This window comes from Cryptomeria japonica, chromosome 7 (genome assembly GCF_030272615.1).
Source record: "Cryptomeria japonica chromosome 7, Sugi_1.0, whole genome shotgun sequence".
NCBI lineage: Eukaryota > Viridiplantae > Streptophyta > Pinopsida > Cupressales > Cupressaceae > Cryptomeria > Cryptomeria japonica.
In genome coordinates this window covers 605,459,269-605,485,878 of record NC_081411.1, presented here as the reverse complement: position 1 = coordinate 605,485,878, position 26,610 = coordinate 605,459,269, and the positions used below count along the sequence as shown (strand labels likewise).

General features: G+C 37.0%; 1 protein-coding gene across 1 annotated transcript in view; it reads left to right on the top strand.

Moving 5' to 3' along the window:
- LOC131043327 (uncharacterized) overlaps window positions 1–26,610 on the top strand; it is a 35,177-nt gene that overhangs the window by 7,582 nt on the left and 985 nt on the right. The window contains exon 2 of the mRNA XM_057976525.2: window positions 26,347–26,495. Within this exon, the coding sequence (XP_057832508.2) occupies window positions 26,347–26,495 (149 nt within the window). The remainder of the gene's footprint in view (window positions 1–26,346; window positions 26,496–26,610) is intronic.

The window sequence follows — 26,610 nt, the reverse complement described above, 5'->3', positions numbered from 1 at the left end:
ATCCCTAATCCTTGATCCTCACCAAGTGATATGGATTCTATGGTATCCCTAATCCATGACTCTTAATAATTTTCTTCATATATCTTTTTATAGTTGGTTTTGATTCGCTCTTTTTTGGCTTGAGTAATGAAGTATCCTTGAACCCTAATCCTTGACATGCTCGAGACCCCAAAACTCTTGCATTTTGCACTATTCATCCCTACCTACCTCCCTACAAGACCCAAGTCACCAATAATACAAATTTGATGTGACAACTACTCCAAAGGGTTTTCCTACCCATAATCTTTTGTTTATCTCAATTGTGTGGATTTAGACAATTTCAACAGAGGAAAATGAGAACACCATGCCACCATGAATGTCGTGGTTGAGTCTCATCTCCTGATGATCCACTCACTTGTTCAGGCCATCTCATAGATTTCTCGAGATCTAAGAATTCCTTTAACGCCACATTCAAGAGTTGCAATTCTTCCTTGATTCCCAAAGCAATAAGGCAACCAACAAAGCCCTATATATGCTAGTTTGTTATCCAAAAGAAAAAGTCAGTTATTTTATCATTTTCACATGACAACAATTTTAGGAAAGATCTAGGGTTTCAATCTTTTCATGTCCAACAGCCATTAGAGCAATTCATTTTGCAAATCAGAAAGAGGTAGCTTACTTGTAGTAGATATTTGTAACTAAATGTCTCCTTCACCATTTGTGGATATTAAGAAAATTTCCAAGTGACGAAGTGTGACAATTTTTTAGCTTAGGGTTTTCTCTCATCACATTTGTTGGTGTGAATGTAATAGCAATTTGATGACATAGTTGGCAATTGGAGGGGTGTGGATTGAGTTACGGATCAATTAGGATGAGCGATTTAATTCATTGCAAATATTTTTTGCAATGGACATTTCCTTTTTTAATATGGTTTTTTGGAGTTTGGAGAGGTATTATTAAGCATGTTCAATTCTTTTACTTTTATTGGTAATAGATATATATTATTAATATTTAAAATATGAGAAATACAGTAACAAAAAAACTCTAAAATATTTGCAAACTACCACCATCAACCCAAAAAATTCACCTTGTCTATGCCACTACTACCCGCCCATAGAGGCCTTTATAGATTGCACTTCCACATCTACCCACCCGCTCATCCCTTTACAAATTTCTCTTTTTGTTGACATATGCTACCATCTGGCCATCCATGACAAATTTACTCTAAACCCTAACTCTAAAAATACTATTTTTCATCTTTTTTCTTCTTCGCCCCTGAAGAGCCACTTACCTTATGATCATCTTGGTTGAACACCAATTGTTTTTTGTCTTTCACCTTCGTCTCCATATTCGATGCACCTCATTCCAACTCTCCCGCTCACGGAGGTAGTCTTTCAAAGTGTCCCACCCGATATGAGCCTTTGCCTGTTGCTCTTCTTTGTCATTGAAAGCACTCTACTGAATGAATGGATGCAATGGCGGTTCAAGCTCGCCAATTTGAAGCTAGTCACCATCACCAATTCTCCTCTTGGTTGCGCCATCGCCAAGAAGGCATTCATGTCACATGTCTATTCATCCTTGATGCATTCTTGCATGACCCAATGGACGTCTTCCTTGTTTCCCAATTCCGGTCCCCATGCCATCACCATTGATACAATATCAATGTTTGTTCTGTATTGATGCTTCATCCTCATGAACTCTTCTCCAAGTAAGATATTCTAATTTGAAAAAATAGGGGCTCTTCAAACTTGAAAATGCTCCTCAATCTTTTCTTTGAAATTCTACCCAAGAATGCCAACTCTGTTTTGGAGTGACCAACGTGACGTTGGCTTCCGTATTGTGCAAACACACCACCTGTCCTTCTCTCTCGACGCTCTTCTCTAAATTTCTGCTGGCAATAGAAATGAAAAGACATTCCGTCTATTAATAACCACCTCAAGCGAGCCCTATGCATTAAAAACCCACTACTTGCCATAAATAAATCAGCAAGCGGCGGCGTATAGGCTATCTAAGAGAACAGGCTGGATTTCTCGAAAATCCTCCCATAATTCATTTGCCTAATCATCATTGAATGTAGCTGCCACCTTGGACAGTGTGTCTGCAACTTCATTTCCACCCCTCAATGTGTGAGTAATTTTGAATTCCTGGAAGGGTAATAATTGGTTTTTAATAATTTTGATATATTTATTCAATTTTCATTTTTTAATAGCATTAATAATAATCAAAGAGATGCCTTCCAGGTGCAATTTTGAGATCGACAATTCTTGGCCATTTTGATTGCTAGTGAAGCCGCTTGAGCTTCGGCCTCATTGTTCATTCCTTCTCTCAGCTTCTTGGCACCCATCCAATCCCTTGCTACATACACTGCCCCTGACGGCCCCGGATTGCCCTTCGATGCTCCATCAAAATTCACTTTTACTCATCCCTCATCCAGCTTAATCCATTCAACAGATGTCACTTCCTTTGGATCTGGATTAACCCAAATAGGCCCATTAAGCATGTTTAGTTGTTGATGTCATATCTCTTTCCTCATTTATGTGTTGTGTCTTCTAGTAATCATGACTTTCTAAACCCAATATAAGGCATCAATCTTGGAAGTGTTTGACCCTCCATGCACCTTAAAATGAAAATCATCTTTAACCAATAGTGTAGGAGTGGGAAATAGATATGCATGCATTTCATGATTTTGTATTTTAACTAGCCAACAAACCTTGAAGGGTTTCTACCTTATGAGAATCATGTCATGCATACCCCCATCTTGTAGTGTTGCAATCATGTTTTCATTAGCTTAATAAAGGTCATATATGCAGTAAGTTAGTCTTCGGTCTAGTGACAAATTTTGGGACAAAGCATACATTGGATATTGCTGCAGTTGTTTCGCTTCATTTATTTTCAATTGTGATTAAATCTTGTTATAGATTACATTCACGAACACCCTCTACGTCAAGGTAAGCCCAAAGTGGAGAGATTATTCACTCTCAGCAATTGGCCTGTCACCACTCACATTTTGTTGATACGTTGATCTATCCACCTTTAGGAACATTTCCCTGACCTTGAAGCAGACTGATCTCCCTAGAGGTGTAAAGTTAAACAACAATTTCAGGAACCAATAGAAATTACCTTCACCATTCTAATCATGCCAAAATTTTAATATTGAGAAGTGTTGGGCACAGTAGCATATTATCATTCTTCTGAGCATACTCACCTTCCTTTCTGAAATTTTGAGTATGTTAGAGATTGTACTTCTTTAAACCAAACTTTGTCAATAGAAGGGCTGAATTCTATTTATCTTGGAATGCAATGATAACTCATTTTGTTACAGATGTAGAGCTTCTTGTTTTCCTTCTAAACAATGGACATAGCTTATCCCCTGACATTTCCAATGGTTTTTTGTAGGCATTTTATCTATATATCTAATTTACCAAGTTATCACTTAAACCTGACACGAGACAATCACTTGAACAATTGTTTGTCAACACAGTCATACACAAAGAATCATTTCAACCTTAGAGGGAGAGTGCAAAAATTTGAAGGCAATAGAGAACAACTGCTAGTAATGAATTTTAGCATTAGTTGAGATATCCCTCCATTTCATCCCTTAGGAATCCTCACAGTCCTTTGCTTACAATTTCCCAGTATGGGTTTTGTATTCAATTGTCTTTTGCACCTAGTTTCTCTTCATGTTACCATATCGAGTGGTCTCTTGCACAATACATAGCACTTGAGAGGATTCTTTTGAAAATTCATTTTAAGTCTAACAAGAGTTTTAAAGTTAGCTATCAAGGTTGTCACTACTCACTCCTATAGATACCCAACCCTTATCTTAAAAAGTCAAATGTCTTAGTTATTATATTGTACTTGCGATTTCCTGGCAAGTTTTTTGCCAAAATGTTGGCCCCAAGCTTTTGGGTGACTTGGGGGTTGATTTATCTTTTGTGAACTCATGAGTCAGCCATTTTCTAGGCAATTTTCTAATATATTTGTAAAACAATGGATGCCTTTTATGCTTGCAATTAATCACTAAAAAGTAGATGTTTTGTAGCCAAGTGATATTGAAGGATCAATCCAGTCATTCTCTTAAGTCAGATGATAGCATGCCACTGTCATGGCTTAGCTTTGGTACTAGAAGTCACATAATATATCAGTTTTGCTCATAGGTAAAAGAATATTTTCGCAAACCAACATTTCGCAAGTCCTTAGTAGACATATCTAGGATTTCAAGGTCTACAGCTTTGTATTGAGATCTCATATTTGCAAAACTCCTATTGTAACAATTAAATATTCAAACATAGCAAATACATATCCCAAACCTCAATTATTACAAAAAACATGCCAAAAACAGTTTCTACATGGATTAAAAAGGCTGAGAACCAAAACTTGGTGTTAATCCTGATAATAAACACATTATTGTTGCCAAGGTTATTGAAACTAGCAAGTATGCTTCAGCCTTCCTATATTGACCAGTCTTCAAGCATGTTTTTGTGATATTGTTTGCTAATTAAGCATGCCCTATAAATACATGGTTTCGTTTTGTTTGATCCGAACCTGCAAACATCAAGTTCCTTCACCTCAGTATAAGGGCATCATGTCAAATGTTTAAGCTAAACATGCCTTATCACACACTAGAAATCAGCATGCCATAAGTATTAAGTTTTCATTAATGATACAAGGGAAACATACATGCAAATTGCATTGTAACAAATATAGGCAGTATGACACATGCATTTCGCAACAGTCATATTCAAACTTAAATGTTAGGCATCCATTAAACAAATTAATATGAATCTATGCAATCATCAAAGAAAATGCATATTATGGATGACTTGAGAAGAAATTATCCACACATCCATTCTGATATCAGTACTTAATTGAGGCTTCTAACCTTGTGTCACACACAATGTATTGGGAAAGAAAAAGACAATATAAAATTTAGAAACAACAAAGCAGAAACAGCAACCAAAAACAAAAAAATCAGTGAGGGGAACCCAACACTGAGACCAACTGGATCACCTAAGAAGAATCAGACCAAAAGAAACCAGCTAAGCAGACCAAACAAACTAACCATCAGCACCAAAAAAACCAGTAAACAGAGAGCTAACAACAATTAACAATTACTAGCTACCATATATGCATTCTTCTTAACAAAACTAATAGACCAAAAGTAATCTCGTCTTTTTGCAACAGCTGCAAATCCTGGTTTTCCTCATGCTGACCCCACTTCCATTGAAATTATTTTATTTATATTAGGCGGGACCTAAGTCACAGAGTTCGCCGAATTTCAACCATGAAGTTCAAAATTCGGTGAACTGCAAAACATGACTTAAAATTCATTGAAATTCGTCATATATTCGAACAGGTATAGGGCATAATTTTTTTCAGAAAAACATATTCAAAAGGTATCTTTTTTACAGCTCCGATTCAGTTTATTTCCCATTCCGACAGTTCCAGGAACGGACACAGAAATCCCTTTAGCAGGGATGCGGGGGTTCGAGATGGAAAAAATCTTGCCGGTCGTCACTTCTCATACTCAAGCGAGGCCTAGGTTTGTGCATAGTTGAAACCGCCAAGCACAAACGGGTGAAATTTTCTTGTGTCGAAGCATATTTTGCAAGATTTTGACTCAGCATTTTTAATATGTGTTCAAACATCTTATGTAAATTAAAGTTGTATTAGAGTCTTCCTGTACATGTTAAGATATGTAAATCAAATTCATATTAAAGTCATACGTAAATTAATATATATGTTAAATTTTCTAACGTATGTTAAGATATGCCTTCCTACTAGGCATATATAATATATCAAATATATATTAAAGCTGTATTTTAATATATTTATGATTGATATAGTAATGATATTTAAATTAAAATTTTAAACTTATTTATATTATAATATATTCAAATTTAATTAATAATTATTTATATTAGTCGAATTTAATTCGAATTTTTTTCCCGAATTGTTTTCTCCTCGAATTTTATTGTTGCCGAATTCGAACTCGAACATTGTGACATAGGGTGGGACTGATTCTTTCCTCCAATGGCTCTAGATTTGAATCTTAAGACCCTCATTTGCAATATAGTCAGCGGCCTAGTTTCCTTCCTGGAATATATGTTTAACTTTGAATTGTGAAAATTATTTCAGACTTTCCCTCATTAGGGATCTGATCTCCCATGGTCCTATAATTTCTTCTTTTAAGATGTCAACTATCAACTTTGAATCTCCTTCAACAACAATCCTGATAAAACCCAAATCTTTAGCTAGCTTTATACCCTTCCAAGCAGCAGTGGCTTCAGCAAAGTTGTTAGATTTTATTCCTAAGTACATGGCAGTGCATTCAATAAGTCTCCCTTTATGGTCTTTGAGAACAGCACCTGCTCCAGCTTGTCCAAGGTCACCCAATCAACAAAGGTGAGAGGCATAACCTGAGACCAAACCTCAAGAGAAAAGGGGCAAAGCAGGAACAGGTGATCAATACTTTCACCTTTTTTGTATTAAAGAGAACACTTGTTAATAAATTGAAACCCTTTTTTGTTCAAGTTATCCACCGTGAGAACTTTGTTGTGAGTTGCAATCCACCAAAAACTATTGATCTTGGGAATGAAATTAGGAATCCAAACCTCCTTCCAATCAAATTGGGACAGACATTTTGGGAGCAGAATCTAACAGGAGATAGGTTAATCTAACAGAGAAGTCACCAGATGGGGTAGGCCTCCAAATCAGATCATCCTGCATGCTCTGATCAAACAGGGAGCATTCACCCAAGGTAGATAAGATATCCCTGATCTTGAATTCTCATTAAGGCTGCCATCTACTATACATATGTCTATTAGTAACAAGCCTGTCTTTAATGTTAATCCAAGAAGGAGAACCTCTATCCCAAGCAATATAATCTTGTATTTTCTCTCCAATCATCCTAATACAGCAATTCTTGAGGCTTTGTACATTATCCATAGATGAAAGAGGCTTATCTCCTCTCCAAATCTCATTTCAAAAGAGGGTGTCTTTGCCATTACCAACAATCTTACCCACACCTCTTCTTAACAAATCTCTGCATTTTAAAATTTATATGTTAATCATAAAAAAATCTGCAAATAATTATATTCGAGAGGATAACAGGTTTTGAATACATTTTTTTGATACATCATGCATCATACAAGTAAATTATTACAATTAATTCTTATGATTCTGTCACCACTACAAATATATCAAGCTTGGTTTGCAAGGCACCATTAGTAATAACTAATAGGGAATTTATAATTAATCTTCTACGTGGGATAAGCTTGGTTAGATTGAATTGTGTATGGTAAAAGCCACATCATCTTATTGAAGTTGATTAAAAGTTATAAGAAAGCATAAAATATTGCTAGAAATCTCTGTTTACATGCATGCTTGGACCAAAGATATCTTCCAATGTTGAGTCTTTATTTTAAATATTCTTTGTTATTTTGAATTCTATAATAAAGATGTTGGTTCATGATATGATAGTGTTTCTCCTTAAGTTACAAAGCATTGTTGTCAATATTGGCAGTCTTCATGGCAAAACGTTGGATCTATTGAAGTCGAATATTTAATATTTTTGCTCATGTTCATCAGATTATTTCCTAATAAAACAGCATACAAACTGCAAAATATCTACTCACAGAGCCTTACAGATAGCACGTTTTTCATTTTAGGAAGAGGGTCTTATAGAAATTGTAGAGTTAAGGATTAGGGTTAGGTTGATGAACTATAGATATGGCTTACTCTCAAAATGCCTGTCTATATGCCTACAAGGAAAGTATACAGAACATGTCATAGCAGCTTATAGAGTGCTTATATACATCAATGAAGGCCCTCACATCTGTCTTACAAGTTGTGGCTGTTTTGGATGTAAATAATAGTTGTGATCATTCTATCTCAAAATACAATAAGCATCCAAGAAAACCGGATATTAAAAAATTATGGCTTTCTCATATTGCATTCCTGTAGAACACACAGTCACTCATTTTGAATAGATTGATGATGTCAAACATGGAAGATATTGAAAACTGGAACAAAAATGTCAGCCATTTCTTGGTTGGATTAGGTTAGCAGTTGTAAAGGGGAAAACTCTAAGGTTGGCTAAAGGCTAATCACAATTTAAACCATGCAGACAAAAGTAGTATCACATAAAAATAACAAAAAAAAAATGTGGCAGAAAGAAAGAATGTAAGACAATAAAGTTTGCAGTGCTAGCACCTACATATCAACCTAACATGGAGAAAGCTTCAACTTATCCAAGAAGGCAAAACCTCTGAATTTTATTGATATGATAAATGGGTCATGATTACAAAATGAAATTACATCAGTATATAGAGCTAGTTATCTGGAATCAATCATGTTATCCTACCCATTTAAAAGTATCCAACAATATGACATCAAGAGGCTATATCATAGTTACCAAATTTGGAAATTCTAAAAAAATACAGAAGTCTAATTCAGAATAAATCATAAATATGACAACATATGAAATTTTTAAATGGTAAGCAGAACAAATCAGATGCAACACGGGTTTGCAGAGAAATGAAGTTTTATCTTTGTCAAATAAAAATAACTGAAAATTCCTCTAAAATCAGATCCAATTGATTAGGTACATATGGTTACTGGACTACATCTAGTAGGATTTGGTAAACCATGGGCTACATGATACATCCCAACAAAACATTTCAGCTATCAACAAAATTAATTTATGGCTCACTGATGACAAAATGTTGTGTTTAGGATTCCAATGAATTGACCATTAATCATAGTTCCATGGAGTTTCTTGACGAAGGGATGGGGGGATGAGTTTTGGGGATAGGGTGACTGAGGGCCTAAGTTTGGGGATAGCTGTAGGATGATACCATGTGTGTGGTGGGCTGGTGGTGCAAATACATATAGTACTTGAAAAAATAGTTATAAAAGGATGTGTAAGGAATAATTATAAGAATTACAAATAAAACTTTGGCATACTAAATAAAGGTTAAATCACTAAACATTTCAACTATGGCAATGATTGCATTGAACGTTAACAATGGTGAATGTAGGTTTGGGAGAAAATCTCCTAGTAGGGTTGAAGGATAGTGCCCCTCATGGGGTTTGGGGACAAAGCCCCTAGTGGGGTCAAGGATTAGCACCCCTTGTGGGTGTTAATGCATGATAGCTTCGGTAAAATAAATGATTGAATGAGAGATAAATGAAGTCTCTCATTCAATCATTTATCCTCTCGATTCAACTATCAGGAAAACTTCAAGCTATTTCATTTGATGATAATTCTTCATTTTTATATGTCCAATCTACTTAGTCGATCAATGTTCAAACTATCTATAATCATATCATAGCATAGTATACCAATTATATCGGTTTGCATTATAAATGTGATCACTGATTATTATCGGGTTAACCATGTATCCCGATTTATATCGGTTGAATCCTCAACAGTAAACAAATGATGATTATCGGATTGTTATCGGGTGGCAAAGCATACACCGCTTGATATCTAACTATTAGTTAAGTGACTGGTATCGGTTAACAAGTCACTTAGACACCGATTGACATCGGTTAACATGTCACGTAAATACCGATTGACATCGGTTATCATGCCACGTAAATACCGATTGGCATTGGATACTAAGTTACGTAGACCCCGATTAGTATCGGGCTGTTGATTAGAATAAACACCGATTGGTAATCAAAGGGTGCGATCAAGTATTGTCTTGATCGGTCATGTCCATAAGACATGACCGGTCAAGGCATTGCTTGATCCTCCCCTCTTGCATATATATACCAATCGATATTTGTGAGAAGGACATTGAAATCCATAAATGCTCCTCTCACCTGCCACACAAAAGAAGATAATCAGATTTATAAGATAAATAGATAATACATAGATAGAGAGAATATAAATTAGAATACATCTTGCATATTGAATTGACAATTGAACATCATTTGCATGGTATCAGAGCCAAGTTAAATCGAATTTGAGGCTGTTCAATTTTGCAGAAAATTCAAAACAAGCATATATTCAATATCACAATTCTTTCAATGGCTAGCGCTATCAGATTTGAAGATAGACTCGGAGGAGGTGATGACTTCTCAACATGGAAGTTCAGAATTCAAATGATTCTAAAAGAAAATAAAGTTGAATCATTTGTAAAAACTGAAACTGCAGAACCTGAGACTGAACCTCACAAAACAACTTGGAGAGAGGGAAATGAAAAGGCCATCAAAATCATAGTTGATGGGGTGAGAAATTATATTATGCCCATCATAAGGAAACGTGAGACAGCCTACAACATGTTCAAAGCACTTGAAGATGCATTTGAGATATCTAATGCTAGTAGAACCTTGGCTTTAAAAAGAGAAATAAATCACATAGCCATGATAAAAGGAGAATCAGTCAATGCCTAGTTCATGCGAATATCTGCCCTAAGGGATGAACTGGCAACCCTTGGATATGAGATCCAAAGCAAAAAATTAACACTCATTGCTCTATATGGGTTGCCTAGCATATGGGAAACATTCGTCCAAGGCATCAGTGCAAGGGATCAATTTCCAAAATTCGATAGGCTAAAGGCTGACTGTCTCCAAGAGGAATCAAGGCAAAATAAGAAAGGGATCAAGCAAAAGAATATAGATGAAGATCTCCAAGTTCTAAATACGAACTCAAACAAGAAAAGCAAACAAGAACAATTCAGAAAGAGAAAAGGTCGTCACGGCAAGAACACCTTCAAGAAGGACCTTTCTCAGGTTCAATGTTACAGATGTGACAAATTTGGGCACTATGTTGCCAAATGTCCAAAAAGAGGTAAGCAACAAGCCACATTTGCCAAAACAGGAAAATCTAAAAGGGAAGAGGACCCCGAGAAATATGTACTCTATTCAGCACTCACAAACCAAGCATCAAACAAAGTTAACTCCTGGGTGATCGACAGTGGCTCATCCAGACATATTATAGGATTCAGAGAAGTGCTAGACTCCATGAAAGAGGAGAATGATGAGGAAGTAACTATCGGAGATGACTCTACATATCCAATCAAAGGAGTTGGAACCTGCACCATCAAACTAAAGTCAGGTGTATCATTACAACTTAAAGGAGTACTATATGTTCCAAGCATCAAGAGAAATCTAGTCTCAATATCAGCACTGGAGGATAATGGATACAGAGTGACCTTCATGGACAACAGAGTATTTGGCTTGGCCAAAGAATTCATCCATCAAGAAAGCTAAAACGATTGGTCAAAGACAAGGCTACCTGTATGAGCTATGCACAGAGCCCAACTTAGTCCTAATCCACGAAACTACAGATGCTAATGAAGTCTGGCATAGAAGACTAGGCCACCTAAATTTTAGAGCTTTATCATCAATGGGAGACCTTGTCACAAGTCTACCTAAGTTAAAGCAATATCATTCAGGGGCATACAAAGGATGTGCCCTAGGTAAAAATACTAAGGGTGCTTTTCAAAATAGTACTAGGAAAACAAGTAAAATTTTAGAGTTAGTTCATTCTAATGTATGTGGACCCATGTCCATACCTTCTTTGGGGGGATTTTTGTATTATGTAATATTTGTTGATGACTACTCTAGGAATGTCATGTCCCCATAAATATTTGAAGAAATATATCTATGTATGGTTATAAAGACAATGTTCCTGAGCAAAAAACACGTCATTATGGGTATCGAGGATTACAACCCTCCATACATACGTCTTACTTCCCTTGTAATGCATGACACTTAGGCGCTTAATATATTAATCAAGGAACTCGATTATCAAACTAACCATTTCATTGGTTAGCTATTAACTCGATTTAAGGAAAGAGTGCGTCAAACCAACATGTGGCTTCAAACGTCGTATCCTCTCACCATCAAGGTATAAACTTAAAGATCGAAACACTCTAAAAGGAGGTTAAGACATTATATATTATTTTGGAAGGATATCCTGTGCGATAGCAGAAGGGAAACAAATACTTCAAAGCCATAATCGATTGCTGACAAATACAACTCATAACCACGAAGGTGAAGGTCGGATGCAAGCGTTTGACATTAAAGGCTAGAGACAGAATCACCTGTGTCATCTACACCTTCACAATTATCGTATAGTCTACATGGTCGAAGGCCAAATGTTGTAACAAGCCATAACAGTTCATACATCCGACAAGACTCAGGTCTCTACCAGAAAAGCGATCATAACAAAGAGCAATAGTATCTCTCTAATATTCATCACATAATTGCCGGTATCTAAGACATAGAAAAAGACATTCTATCATATCAGACAGGAAAGGGATTGTACACTGTAAAACAAAATGTTATATTCATTATGATAATTGCAATATATATATATATATATATAGTTGAGTTATCAATTGTAACAAGTTCAGGAGGATCAATATATTCTTATATATGTACATAACTCATCATTCTCATTACAAGTGGCATTTACTGTCATCTATATCAGTTTCTTGATGCTTCCTTAGGAAAAAGACTCTTGTAGTATTAGATTTCTGTCCCAGATTCATAAGCCATCCTAATAAGGGACATTACAGTGGTATCAGAGCATAATCCTGCCAGCCTGTGAAAGAAATAACATTCCAAAGGTCAACCATAAGGCCTAACCAAAAGTTTCAACATCCAAAGAGAAAGATCAACTACCGTCAACCTAGAAAAAGATATCATAATCTCAAGTCTACACTGAAGAAAAGAAACTACTTGTATAGAAATCGTACGAAATTATTAGCAAATCGAGAATTCCTACATCATTTCTGTAATTTTACACAAGGCAACAACAACATCTTCACGACAAGACAACAGCAGATAGAAGCATTCTCGCGAAGAGAATTCCTGTCGTATACAATGATCTAGCGCATTGCATTCTTCCAAAAAAGATGTATGTTGATATAAAAAGGAAGCTTAGACACATGAAAACTAAGATAGAACTAAATTGAAGAATAAAGATATAAAATTATGAAGTAATATGTAAGAAATAAAAGAAACTGATCTCATATACACCAGCAGTCTTGTATGAGGAAAAATATATATGACCATGACAGGTTTATAAGAATCTAGTATATACATTCAAGGCAGATTTGCATAAATCATTTAGGGGAGAAACATGAGTTATCTTTTATACAAGTACTATATAATAAAGGATCCTTCTAAGGCAAAATTTGTGAAAGAATAGAGTAGCTTTGTGAAGATTCTATGGTTGGAGTCACAAATAGTTTTTGAGCAGACATATGAAAGAATTTTGAGTAGACTGGAAGGAAGAAAGAATGCAGGGAAAAAAAAATAAAAAATGAAAGCTCATTTGTGAAGAGTCTATTGTACTCTAATTTGAAGGCTCAGTTGAGCAACATTAATTAATAACATTGAGCTATAATTTTCAAATATACAATCTAGAGAAATTTATCAAGATAAGTTCTATCCTTTGAACTATTCTTTAAATTTTAAGTTGAATAGTATACTGATATGTATTCAGTTAAGATAAAATTATGTTTCTTAATATACTACAACTCTCACTTTAAGTTAAAATTGTTTTCTCAGGACTAAAGGCAAATCCCTAAGGGGACATTGTAAGGAGGTAAACAATATGGTTACAACAACCAAGAAAGAGGGAAGACAGAATGGAGTTTAAGCTAAGGGCCGCCAAGTACATGCTTGGTGTAGGAACGGCTCAATAAAGACCCCACTCCTTTCCGAAGAATAGAAAGAGGAAAGTTAGAATGTGGAAGGCTAACCTGAGTTGCCAAGTAGAGCAAGTCTCTTAGGTTTGGTGTAGAAATGGCTCAAGGGAAGTCTCCATTCCGAGCATAAAGAAATGTAGAGGAATTATTACACAAAGAAAGTCAATCCTCTCTAAGTGTAATGGCTCAACGAAGCCAATGAGGATAGCTAGGCTCAAGGAAGTCAACACCTCTCTAGATAATAAGGGCTCAAGGAAGCCTAAGGTGGGCAGCTTGACTCAAGGAAGTCAGCCCCCTAAGTAAGAATAAGGGCTCAAGGAAGCCAAAGATGGGCAGCTGGACTCAAGGAAGTCAGCACCCTAAGTAAGAATAAGGGCTCAAGGAAGCCAAAGATGGGCAGCTGGACTCAAGGAAGTCAGCACCCTAAGTAAGAATAAAGGCTCAAGGAAGCCAACGATGGGCAGTTTGACTCAAGGAAGTCAGCACCCTAAGAAGAATAAGAGCTCAAGGAAGCCAAGGATGGGCAGCTTGACTCAAGGAAGTCAGCGCCTTAAGTAAGAATAAGGGCTCAAAGAAGCCAAACGTGGGCAGCTTGGCTCAAGGAAGTCAACACCCTTAGTAAGAAGGATGACTCAAGGAAGTCAGTCCATTTCAGTTAGACAAAGATGGCTCAAGGAAGTCCATTAGACTTACTGACCCAAAGGAGGTCAGTCTTTACAAAAGGCTCAAGGAAGCCAAAACAGGTAAAGGCTCAAGGCAACCACTCTTTTCTCCTAAGTATACTTTGCATCATGTTAATTCATATATTTGTATATATTAGTGTTACTAATCTTAGTGCAGGAAAAAGAAGACAATAAAATTGCTTGAGGACAAGCAAATTCAAGAAGGGGAGACTGTCATGTCCCCATAAATATTTGATTCTCCTAAGTATACTTTGCATCATGTTAATTCATATATTTGTATATATTAGTGTTACTAATCTTAGTGCAGGAAAAAGAAGACAATAAAATTGCTTGAGGACAAGCAAATTCAAGAAGGGGAGACTGTCATTTCCCCATAAATATTTGAAGAAATATATCTATGTATGGTTATAAAGACAATGTTCCTGAGCAAAAAACACGTCATTATGGGTATCGAGGATTACAACCCTCCATACATACGTCTTACTTCCCTTGTAATGCGTGACACTTAGGCGCTTAATATATTAATCAAGGAACTCGATTATCAAACTAACCATTTCATTGGTTAGCTATTAACTCGATTTAAGGAAAGAGTGCGTCAAACCAACATGTGGCTTCAAACGTCGTATCCTCTCACCATCAAGGTATAAACTTAAAGATCGAAACACTCTAAAAGGAGGTTAAGACATTATATATTATTTTGGAAGGATATCCTGTGCGATAGCAGAAGGGAAACAAATACTTCAAAGCCATAATCGATTGCTGACAAATACAACTCATAACCACGAAGGTGAAGTTCGGATGCAAGCGTTTGACATTAAAGGCTAGAGACAGAATCACCTGTGTCATCTACACCTTCACAATTATCGTATAGTCTACATGGTCGAAGGCCAAATGTTGTAACAAGCCATAACAGTTCATACATCCGACAAGACTCAGGTCTCTACCAGAAAAGCGATCATAACAAAGAGCAATAGTATCTCTCTAATATTCATCACATAATTGCCGGTATCTAAGACATAGAAAAAGACATTCTATCATATCAGACAGGAAAGGGATTGTACACTGTAAAACAAAATGTTATATTCATTATGATAATTGCAATATATATATATATATATAGTTGAGTTATCAATTGTAACAAGTTCAGGAGGATCAATATATTCTTATATATGTACATAACTCATCATTCTCATTACAAGTGGCATTTACTGTCATCTATATCAGTTTCTTGATGCTTCCTTAGGAAAAAGACTCTTGTAGTATTAGATTTCTGTCCCAGATTCATAAGCCATCCTAATAAGGGACATTACAAGGAAAACTTGGATCTATTTTTTGAAATGTAAAGAATCAGAAGAGATCCTTAATAGGTTTAAAGAATTCAAATCATTAACTGGGAACTACTCAGGAAATAAAGTTAAAACCCTAAGAACTGATAATGGGGGGGAATACACATCAGAATTATTTAAAGAGTTTTGTAAAAATTCAGGGATTAAGAGGGAGTTAACAATACCTTATAACCCTCCACAAAATGTGGTAGCTGAGAGGAAAAATAGGACAATCATTGAAGCTACCAAAGCTATGATTCTTGATGAGAATCTAAATGTCAATCTTTGAGCAGAAGCAACTAGCACTGATGTATATATTCAAAACAGATGTCCTCACTCCCATCTTGAAGATAAGACCCTTGAGGAAGTCTTTACTAAATCAAAACCAGATATTAGCCACCTTTGGATATTTGGATGCCCTATCTATATTCATGTACCTAAGGAGAAAAGATTAAAATTAGAGCCTTCTGGAAAAAGGGGAATCCTTGTAGGATATAGTGAAACCTCCAAAGCCTACAGGATCTATATACCTGGTCAAAAGAATATTGAACTAAGTAGGGATGTGATCTTTGAAGAAGACAACCTTCAAAAGAGCCCAAAGCTCTCTAGACCTTGAAGTCTATATCCCTACCCCTAGCATAGATAAAGATCCTACTCTTGAGCTTCAGAGGGAGAATCCTGAGGAAACTATAAGTGAAACTCAAAGTCCACCTAAAGAAAACCTCAAGAAAAGACCACTATGGGCCACCAAGACTGTAGCAGAAGCTCAAAAGTTTGTTGCTCCCTCAGGGACCTTCAGGGAAAGCAAAAGGCCAAATAAATTCACTAGCTATGTTGCCCTTATGAATGATCTCTCTAAAGCCGAACCAAACAATGTATCAGATGCACTTGAACATCAAGTATGGAAGGATGCCATGTCTGAAGAGTATCAGTCCATTATGAAAACTGATGTTTGGGAGATTGTTCCTAGGCCAACTAAGAAATCTGTTGTTTCATCTAAATGGCTTTTTCAAGATCAAACATGCTGCAAACGACAGTATTGAAAAACACAAGGCCAAATTTGTAGCTAGAGGGTTCTCACAAAGGGAAGGAATAGATTATGAAGAAACTTTTGCACCCGTTGCCAGGTATACATCAGTAAGAGTTGTATTAGCCATTGCAGCAGCAAAGGGGTGGAAGGTACACCAAATGGATGCTAAGACATCATTTCTAAATGGTGAGATCTCAGAAGAAGTCTACCTAAAGCAACCTGAAGGGTTTGAAATTCATGATGCAGAGTCTCATGTGTGTAGACTCAAGAAAACTCTCTATGGGCTTAAACAGGCTCCCAGGCCCTGGTATGAAAGAATTGACACCTATCTCTCAAGACTAGGCTTCTCTAAGAATGATGCAAATCCTAATCTCTACTACAAAAGAAATAAAGGTGATATGCTAATATTGATTTTATATGTTGATGACTTATTAATCACATGAAATGATCACCTTATAGATCAATGCAAGAAAGATCTATCCAAAGAATTTGATATGAAGGACTTGGGACTCCTTCATTACTTCTTAGGATTGGAAGTATGGCAGAATTCTGACCACATTATACTAAACCAAGGAAAGTATACCTTGGAAATTTTGAAAGATTTGGAATGCTAAACTGTAGGCCCATGACCTCTACTATGGAAACCAATTTACATAAACTTAACCAAGCAACAACAGAGTCACAACCCATTGACCCTACTCAATACAGACAGATGATTGGGTCCTTGATGTACCTGGTAAATACAAGGCCATATATTTGTTATGCAGTTAATGCTTTAAGTCAATTTATGTGTGGACCTAAGGAGATACACCTGGTTGTAGTAAAACACATCATGAGATACCTACAAGGTACCCTAAACCTTGGTCTCAAATATGAGAAAGTTGATATAGACCTACATGGATTTATAGATTTAGATTGGGTTGGAAGTGTGACTGACAGAAAAAGCACTTCAGGGTGTTGCTTCAGTCTAGGTTCAGCTATGATATCTTGGATCAGCAGGAAGCAGTCCTCTGTAGCCCAAAGCTCCACCGAGGCAGAATACATTGCGGCTTCTATGGCTGCCCGAGAAGCAGTATGGCTTAGGAAGTTGCTTGTGGGGTTGTTTGGAGAACCTATGAAACCCACTATTATACATTGTGACAATCAGAGCTGCATAAAACTTTCAGTAAATCCAATGTTCCATGACAAATCCAAGCATATTGAGATTCCATACCACTATGTGCGAGATATGGTAGACAGAAATGTGATCCAATTAGAATATGTTTGTACAGGAGATCAAACGGTAGATACTTTGACCAAACCTCTTTCCAGAGTGAAGGTTGATCACTTCAGAAAAGGTTTAGGTATGATAGAAAGGTAATTGGCTCTGTAATCTGTATTTACATATCAATAAGATGTTTAATGTGTAAACTTCTTTGTCATGATAGGACATTTTGGATTTTATCCCCTAGGTTCATATCTAAGAGGTGACGATCTCTCAAGATAATGAGCACTTGTATGTAGACATTATAAGGTGACGATCTTATGATGTCCAAACCAGTTATCATGTTGGATCTCTGGTGTGTCATGGATGTGCCATGATTGTGTTGTGGTAAAACATTTGTATAAGATGTTGGTGCACATACTACAACTTGGATAAGATGAGAATTTAATCTTTTCTCATATGATTATCCTTTAAGTATTGCGTGTTTAGGCAATACTGATATCACATGCATAGGTGATATCCTGTCATCACAAGATTGACGTGGTGAACATTTGTATCACGTTTTTAGGTGATACTTAATATCATGTGATTAGGTGATATGATTTCCTAGAAAGTCAGATTGTGTAAAGAATACTAACCATCATTTGAATTGTGATGCTTGATATATTGTTTTCATTTATCTTACCTAGCTAAGAGGGAGTGTTAATGCATGATAGCTTCGGTAAGGTAAATGATTGAATGAGAGATAAATGAAGTCTCTCATTCAATCATTTATCCTATCGATTAAACTATCAGGAAAACTTCAAGCTATTTCATTTGATGATAATTCTTCATTTGTATATGTCCAATCTACTTAGTCGATCAATGTTCAAACTATCGATAATCATATCATAGCATAGTATACCGATTAATATCGGTTTGCATTATAAATGTGATCACCGATTATTATCGGGTTAACCATGTATCCTGATTTATATCGGTTGAATCCTCAACAGTAAACAAATGATGATTATCGGATTGTTATCGGGTGGCAAAGCATACACCGCTTGATATCTAACTATTAGTTAAGTGATTGGTATCGGTTAACAAATCACTTAGACATCGATTGACATCGGTTAACATGTCACGCAAATACCGATTGAAATCGGTTATCATGCCAAGTAAATACCAATTGACATCGGTTATCATGCCACGTAAATACCGATTGGCATTGGATACTAAGTTACGTAGACCCCGATTAGTATCGGGCTGTTGATTAGAATAAACACCGATTGGTAATCAAAGGGTGCAATCAAGTAATGTCTTGATCGGTCATGTCCATAAGACATGACCGGTCAAGACATTGCTCGATCCTCCCCTCTTGCATATATATACCAATCGATATTTGTGAGAAGGACATTGAAATCCATAAATGCTCCTCTCACCTGCCACACAAAAGAAGATAATCAGATTTATAAGATAAATAGATAATATATAGATAGAGAGAATATAAATTAGAATACATCTTGCATATTGAATTGAAAATTGACATCATTTATGGTGGGGATCTGGAGGTAGAACCCTTAGTGTGGTTGAGGGGCAACACCCCTCTTGGGTCTAAGAGAAATGCCCCTAGCATGTTCCCTATTAGGATAGAGGGTGAGGTCATGAGACAAAGCCCTTGCCACCAAGCATAAATTAAGGCCTTCAAATCTACACAAACCTTCATGGTGAATATTAATAATTATATCACTTATTTTTTGCAACACTAAATCCTTACTATTCAAATTCTTGAAAATTAGGAGTGATTTGAAATGAGGTTAGAAGGCAAATTATAGTGTTTGGGGTATCGGTGGGGCTCATTGAAATATCCCTTTCTCTGATTTTTAGGGGACTGATTGCTGATTGCTGTTAAGAAGAATTATTTGAGACTCATTGCAGACCTGCGATCTATTGTTTATGGCATCTAGACCCTCCTTATTGCTGCATTAACCAGATGTTTCACGTGGACTGTAATTCCTTCATGGCAAATAGATTCAATAATAGGCGTCTGAGTATTCTGGAATTGATCGTTCCACTTCTGCTCACAAATGGACTTGAAATCTGGTCCAATCTTCTGCCGCGGCTGCCTCTGTAGTGTGCGGCTCACTGAAAAAGCATCAATTATGGTTGGGGTTGCATCCAAGCATGGGCCTCTCAAGGTTTGTGTTCCAAAAAGCTGGCTGGCTGTCGAACTTGCCAAGCAAGAAAATAACAAAATATATCCAATTATTCCTCCTTGATCCTTCGATTCTCATATATTTGTGCTCACCAAAAGAGCAGTCGAACCTCATATATTTCGACTTAGGCATTTAATAATTATAATGGTATATACTTTGATTTAAATCACCCCCCATGTGAAATTCGTCTTGGTGGATGAAATCTTCATTCATAATGGCCCGTTTAGTGATATAAGTGAATAATTGAAGTCTTATTAACAACCATAGCTTTTTGCCCAAATATTTAATCATCACCTAATCCCCTTTATTAACTTAATGCTTTAGCCTGTGGGGAGAAAAAACATAATAGGCTTAGCATTATCATTTATTTATTTATTGGCATGCTAGGCGAGAAGGGACATTACAGTCCTCCCTTCCCGGGATTGCTTATCCTCAAGCAACCACCAAGCAATCCACTGCTCCACTCTGATATAACTAGCCAAACACCACAAAGCGTGAAGCAGCACAGTAGGGTGCATGTGTGACAATGCATTCAACAATTCAATACCCGGATCCCACACCATAATATTAAATCTGTTGTATAGGATGAAGAAGAAACATCTCATCAAATCATCCAATTTTGACCAAACATCTGCTGTCTGTAAAAACAAACCATCATCCCCTGCATCACTACTCAGCTGCAAGCCAATAACATCATGTATAGACCCTTCCCCATGAAGAACAATGATCACATATGATCCTACATGAGTATCCATAAAGTCAGAAGAATTTAGAACAGCAATGTCATCAAGTATATTGGCTACATCAAGGGTGGGTTTAAGAGATGTATTCCCTAAAGTTACCAAATGATGGTGCAATTCTTTGCTACCAATGAATTTTCTGAATGTATGCCCTTATTAAGTCCCATCGCTAAGCATGAAGTATCATCACGTGAAGATTTTATATCGCTGTTAGCATCATGTTCCAAGGCTGCCATATCATGAGTATAAGGAGATCTGTTACTGCTGTCACAACTGAGATAATCTGATTTATTCTCATGCCTCCCAATGGTATTTTCATCAGCGTAAGCTTGCATACACTTGGCTGCCACAACTTTTGGGTCATCTTTTTTGGTAGCCTTAAACACAATTTGTTTACCCCCATGAGTAAACTCAAGCTCCATGTTGTTGAAATCCTGGATGTGTCTCCCAAGGGACTTGAACCATGGTACTCCCAATACTATTTCAGTCCCACCAATACCAACCACATAGTACTTATCATCAAATGTATAATCATCTAATTGTATTCTCAACCTTGGTATTCTCCTTGTGCAACTGATTTTGGATCCATCTGCCAACATGATGTTGAATCCGGAAAAGTCTTGTACTTGTAGTCCTTCCCTATGTACAAAGTCCTCATCAATAAAGTTATGTGTAGCACTGCTGTCCACCATACACACAACTTCTTGTCCTTTGACTATCCCTTTTAAAATGAGCGGATGATCTCTAGAACCGCCGGATAGGGAAGCAATAGTACCATGTGTTTTGTCATCATGCTCACTATTCTCATCACTGTCCACTTTAGATATCACCTCAATAAGATGAGCCTTGCCCTTACCAAGACATCTATGTCCCGGTTCCCAAGGTTCTTTGTAAGAAAAGAAAAGGTTCTTTCTTAACTCATTTCTTGACTCCTTTTCTACCTTAGGAAATGTGTCCTTGGGCTGAATAGGAACCTTCCCATCCGATTCATCATCTGATTTCTTATTCCTGAAGTTCTTCTTGTGTGGCTGAAAAGAAGGTGAGGTCTCAAGGTCAAGAGATAACCCAATGGCATCATGCAAGGTACGAGGCTTATGTGCCTTGACCAATGCCCTTAGACTGTCACTCAAACCTTCAATAAACACCATAGTCACTCACCTCTCAGTCATATCTGGAACCATAACTGCAATCTTCTAGAACTCATTGATGTATGCTTCCACGTGTCCAACCTACTTCAACTGAGCCAAATCTCTGTAGTAGACCTTAATGTCTTTCCTGTCAAAACGAACAATCATCTTATTGACAAATTCCTCATAGGAATGAATTAAGGCATGATCCTGGGACACTAAATCATGGTGCCACCAGTCATATGCTACTCCCTCCAAATGCATAGTAGCAAACTGTATTGCCTTATCCTCCTCCATGGGTTTCATTGATAAAAAGGTATCTAATTAAGGCAAGGAAACCTTATTTAATGCATCCTTAAATTCCTTAGGTTGAGTGCCTTGCCTTGTTTGCCCTATAGGCCTCCTTTCTTGCCTCTCCATGTGATATTGATCCTTGTCCTTTCGCTGATTCATAAACTGATTTAACTTCAGTAATTGCCTAACATCAGCTGGGAGAGCTCTGTACTCATCATAAGCCACCATAACAGCATTGGTGATGTGAGTCTCCTCTTTCTCAACCTTTGGAGTTGCTTCTCCTTCAGTTGGCCTTGGCAAAAACACAGGTCGAAGAGGCCGATCAGACCTTGTGCTTGCTGTCCTAACAGCGTTAGAGGCTGTTCTACCTTGATTTTCACACCCAACTTCACTTCTTTCACCATCATGGCTTGGTGCCTACGACTGGACCCTCAGATTACCAATTGCATTAAGGAGCTGCTGCTATGACTGCATGAAAGTTTGCATCATCTGCTGCTGCTGCTGAGCCATTTGAGCCATAATATCCTGAAGATTTGGTTGTCCATTTCCACCCCTTCCCGTTGTTCTGTCATATTGCCAAGTTCAAACAAAATTTCTTGTTCCTCTACAAATTCTTATTTTGGTTGTGCAGCTCTTTGTCTGGTGTAATAGCGATGAGGTCCAACCTCTCTTGGGAACATTCCAGATAGTTCAAACCCTCATGCAACTGCAGAAACTGACATGCACAGGAAACCCTCACAAGCTGGCAGGGTCACTGTGCTTTGATACCACTGAAATATCCCTTTCTCTGATTTTTAGGAGACTGACTGCTGATTGCTGTTAAGAAGAATCATTTCAGACTCATTGCAGACCTGCGATCTATTGTTTATGGCATCTAGACCCTCCTTATTGCTGTGTTAACCAAATGTTTCATGCAGATTGTAATTCCTTCATGGCAAATAGATTCAATAATAGGTGTCTGAGTATTCCAGAACTGATCATTCCACTTCTGCTCACAAATGGACTTGAAATATGGGCCAATCTTCTGTCATGGCTCCCTCTGTAGTGTGCGGCTCACCAAAAAAGCATCAATTATGCCTGGGGTTGCGTCCAAGCATGGGCCTCTCAGGGTTTGTGTCCCAAAAAGCTGTCTGGCTGTCAAACTTGCAGAGCAACAAAATAACAAAACATATCCAATTATGCCTCCTTGATCCTTCAATTCTCATATATATTGTGCTCACCAAAAAGCAGTCGAACCTCATATATTTCGACTTTAGGCATTTAATAATTATAATGGTATATACTTCGATTTAAATTGCCCCTCATGTGAAATTTGTCTAGGTGGATGAAATCTTCATTCATAATGGCCCCTTTAGTGATATAAGTGAATAATTGAAGTCTTATTAAGAACAACCATAGCTATTTGCCCAAATATTTAATCATCACCTCATCCCCTTTATTAACTTAATGCTTTAGCCTGTGGAGAGAAAAAACATAATAGGCTTAGCATTATCATTTATTTATTTATTGGCTTGCTAGGCGAGAAGGGACATTACACTCATAGTCCATTAGGGTTCAGGTATGGGCACAAATTTATTAAAAGAAAATTAAAAATGCTCTTTTTTCATTGCCTGGCAGCAAGAGACACTTGGGCATCCCCGAGACATTTGGCGTACTCCTAGGAGTCCTTCAAACATCTAAGGGACACCTTGAAAATGTCTTCTCTAAGAGGGAGACTTCTTGGAAACATTTTCAAGATGGTGGAGTAAGTGGTGGGATGGTAGGGGGACATCCCCTCCAAATCTCCACATCCCAAAGACATCCCCATCTTGGATATGTGAGGATTTGTTTTTTTTTGGGGGGCGGGGGGGGGGGGGGGGGGCGGAGATTCATTGCCATTAATCATTTGTCATCTTATTAGCACCAAACGAATCAGCAAAGGGTTTTTAGTTTTACTATCCACATAGACCAATTTGAATCCTCAATGGGCCTCATTTTGCCAATAACCTATGTTTGTGGTATTCTTATATGAAGTCAAATAAGGTAATTTCCTTGAAATATCCCACAATATTTTATGCACTAGACATGATATCTTTGGAGTTTATCTTTACTACTTTTCTACTTCCATCAAATAAAGGTAAGGGTTTCAAATAAAGTGGGCCTTTAAATTTTTTCTCATATAAATGTATATTCATCAACTTGAAGTTGGGTTGTGCAATGCCAATTCTAATCACCTATGGAATGTCCTTATTTTTATAAATGCAAGTCCCTTGATGACAAGTAGGACATATTGCATGATCATCTATGTTTGTTAATACACCTTATGTTAAGCAAGCAATGCTAGTTGGGATTTCAAAAGGTGGTTTCTGTTCATGCACCTCTTAGCTCATTCAAGAAAACCTAAGTTGTCATTTTTGGTATGGGGTCAGGCACCGGAACGAGGTTTTGGTATGCTGATACAGTAAAAAAAAAAATCAAAAAAAATCTTGGGTATGGTACATTTGGGTACAGCTGTTTATGTGTATATATATGTTTGTACATAGATAGATATACCTATGCGTGTTGTTTTGTGATCATTAGAGCTTTGTTGCAATTGTGTCCTTCAACCTCGGTGGTTCTATGGTTGGGCCCCATACAAATAGGATCCCAAATAAAGCTTTGTGATCATTCTATGCAATTGTGAGATTTCAAAATATAAATAGGGGCAATCTGTTCTTGGGGCAATCTCAATTGCTACTTTGGTTTGTTAAAGAATATCAAAGGACAAATACAACAGCCAATAGCAAGTCAAATTAGTCAACTTACCTTTAACTTCTGGTGAAAATAGTAGACTCTCAAGTCAAATCAACAAGAATTCAAGTCAACACAAAAGATTGCAGCCATGAACATTGTCAACACAACATATTTTTGGTCAAACAATAGTCCTTGCTCAAAATACCAATAAATAGGATCAAGTGAGCACTTGGGATCTATTGGAAGCACCCTAGGAGCGTCCTAGGCTCCTAGCTACCCTGGGTTCTCTATGGTTTCTATGCTGTAGGTGTACCCACAGAGGACTCAAGGTGGCTAGGACGCTCCTTGGGCACTCCCATTGCCACTCCTGCTCCTATACTGTTTTGGAGTGGGCACGTGTCTGGTTTTTGAAGAACCCAGTAACATAGAGGAAAACTAAAGAAGCCTTTAGTTTTTTTAAATTATATAATGCATTGAAGAATGTATTAGTATTCCAAAAGAGAGTGGATTCATGACAAAATGCATCTCAAATTCCATTAGTCATAGTATTTATATACAATGTGTCTCCTTAACTTTGAGTATGCTTTCTGCTTAGTGAGCTCCATCTTGAAAGCTCACATAAATGACTTTGAAGGTGGTTCTTTCAGAATCTAGAAGATATTATGCTTACGAAAATCACTACTAAACTGCATGCTGATTTTCTAGATAGTTCAAAGCTTGCAGGCTCCATGGTTAGTGGTGTACAAGTTATATATTGTCTAGTCTCAGATTGCCAACTATCTTACTTGTACTTTGGAACAAATTTGAAGGAATAAATAAAAAGTTGCTGAACCAATTAAACAAAACTTCTAAACTGGGCTAACTGGAATTTTGGTATATGATTTCATATGTATTGCATATCTCTTTGGATATAGTTTACAAAACATGAAATGATTCCAGAAATGAACTCTAAATCCAGTAAAACTTGTCCTTAGAAGTTCAGCTTGTTTGAAGCCAGTTAGTTTTGAGTTTGCTTGACTCTATATTTATGGATTACCATTTCTAACTGAAGCTCAACGTCTCTATAAACTGAATTTCCAAGATTTTTGATAGTGCGTATTTAGTTCTTTTATCTCTAAATTTATGGTCCCCAAGATCCAAACAAACCACAATGCCTCAGCACATTTGATCTCCAAGTATTTCATTAGTATATTTTTGAGTTTTTCTGAACTATTTGGGGTCACATACCAGAAAGACTAATGCATTGGCATTAGAGAATCCTTGTTCAAATTGGTGGATTAAAAGAGTTAGTTTTCTGACTGTTACCTTCAAAAACTGTGTTATTTTGGTATGTTGTAAAGAAAACAAGTGCTGAATTAGGTTATGAACATCCGATTTGCAGGCAAAAGGTCAACAACAGTTCTGAGTGTGAGGGCATCTGGAAATATGAGCAGCTCATCAGGAGGCCCAACATTTCTGTCAGTAGAAGAAGCTGGACTGGTAGAGATGTCACCACTTGACATGCATGAACGTTTTCTATGCCGTCTTACGGTATGTGGAAATTATCTTTAACTTTAAGTAGAAAATTTGTATGCTTCTATGGCAATAGGATTTTGCCAGGGCTGATTACCAGCTTTCATTTGATAAGCTTGTCTATTCTGTAAGG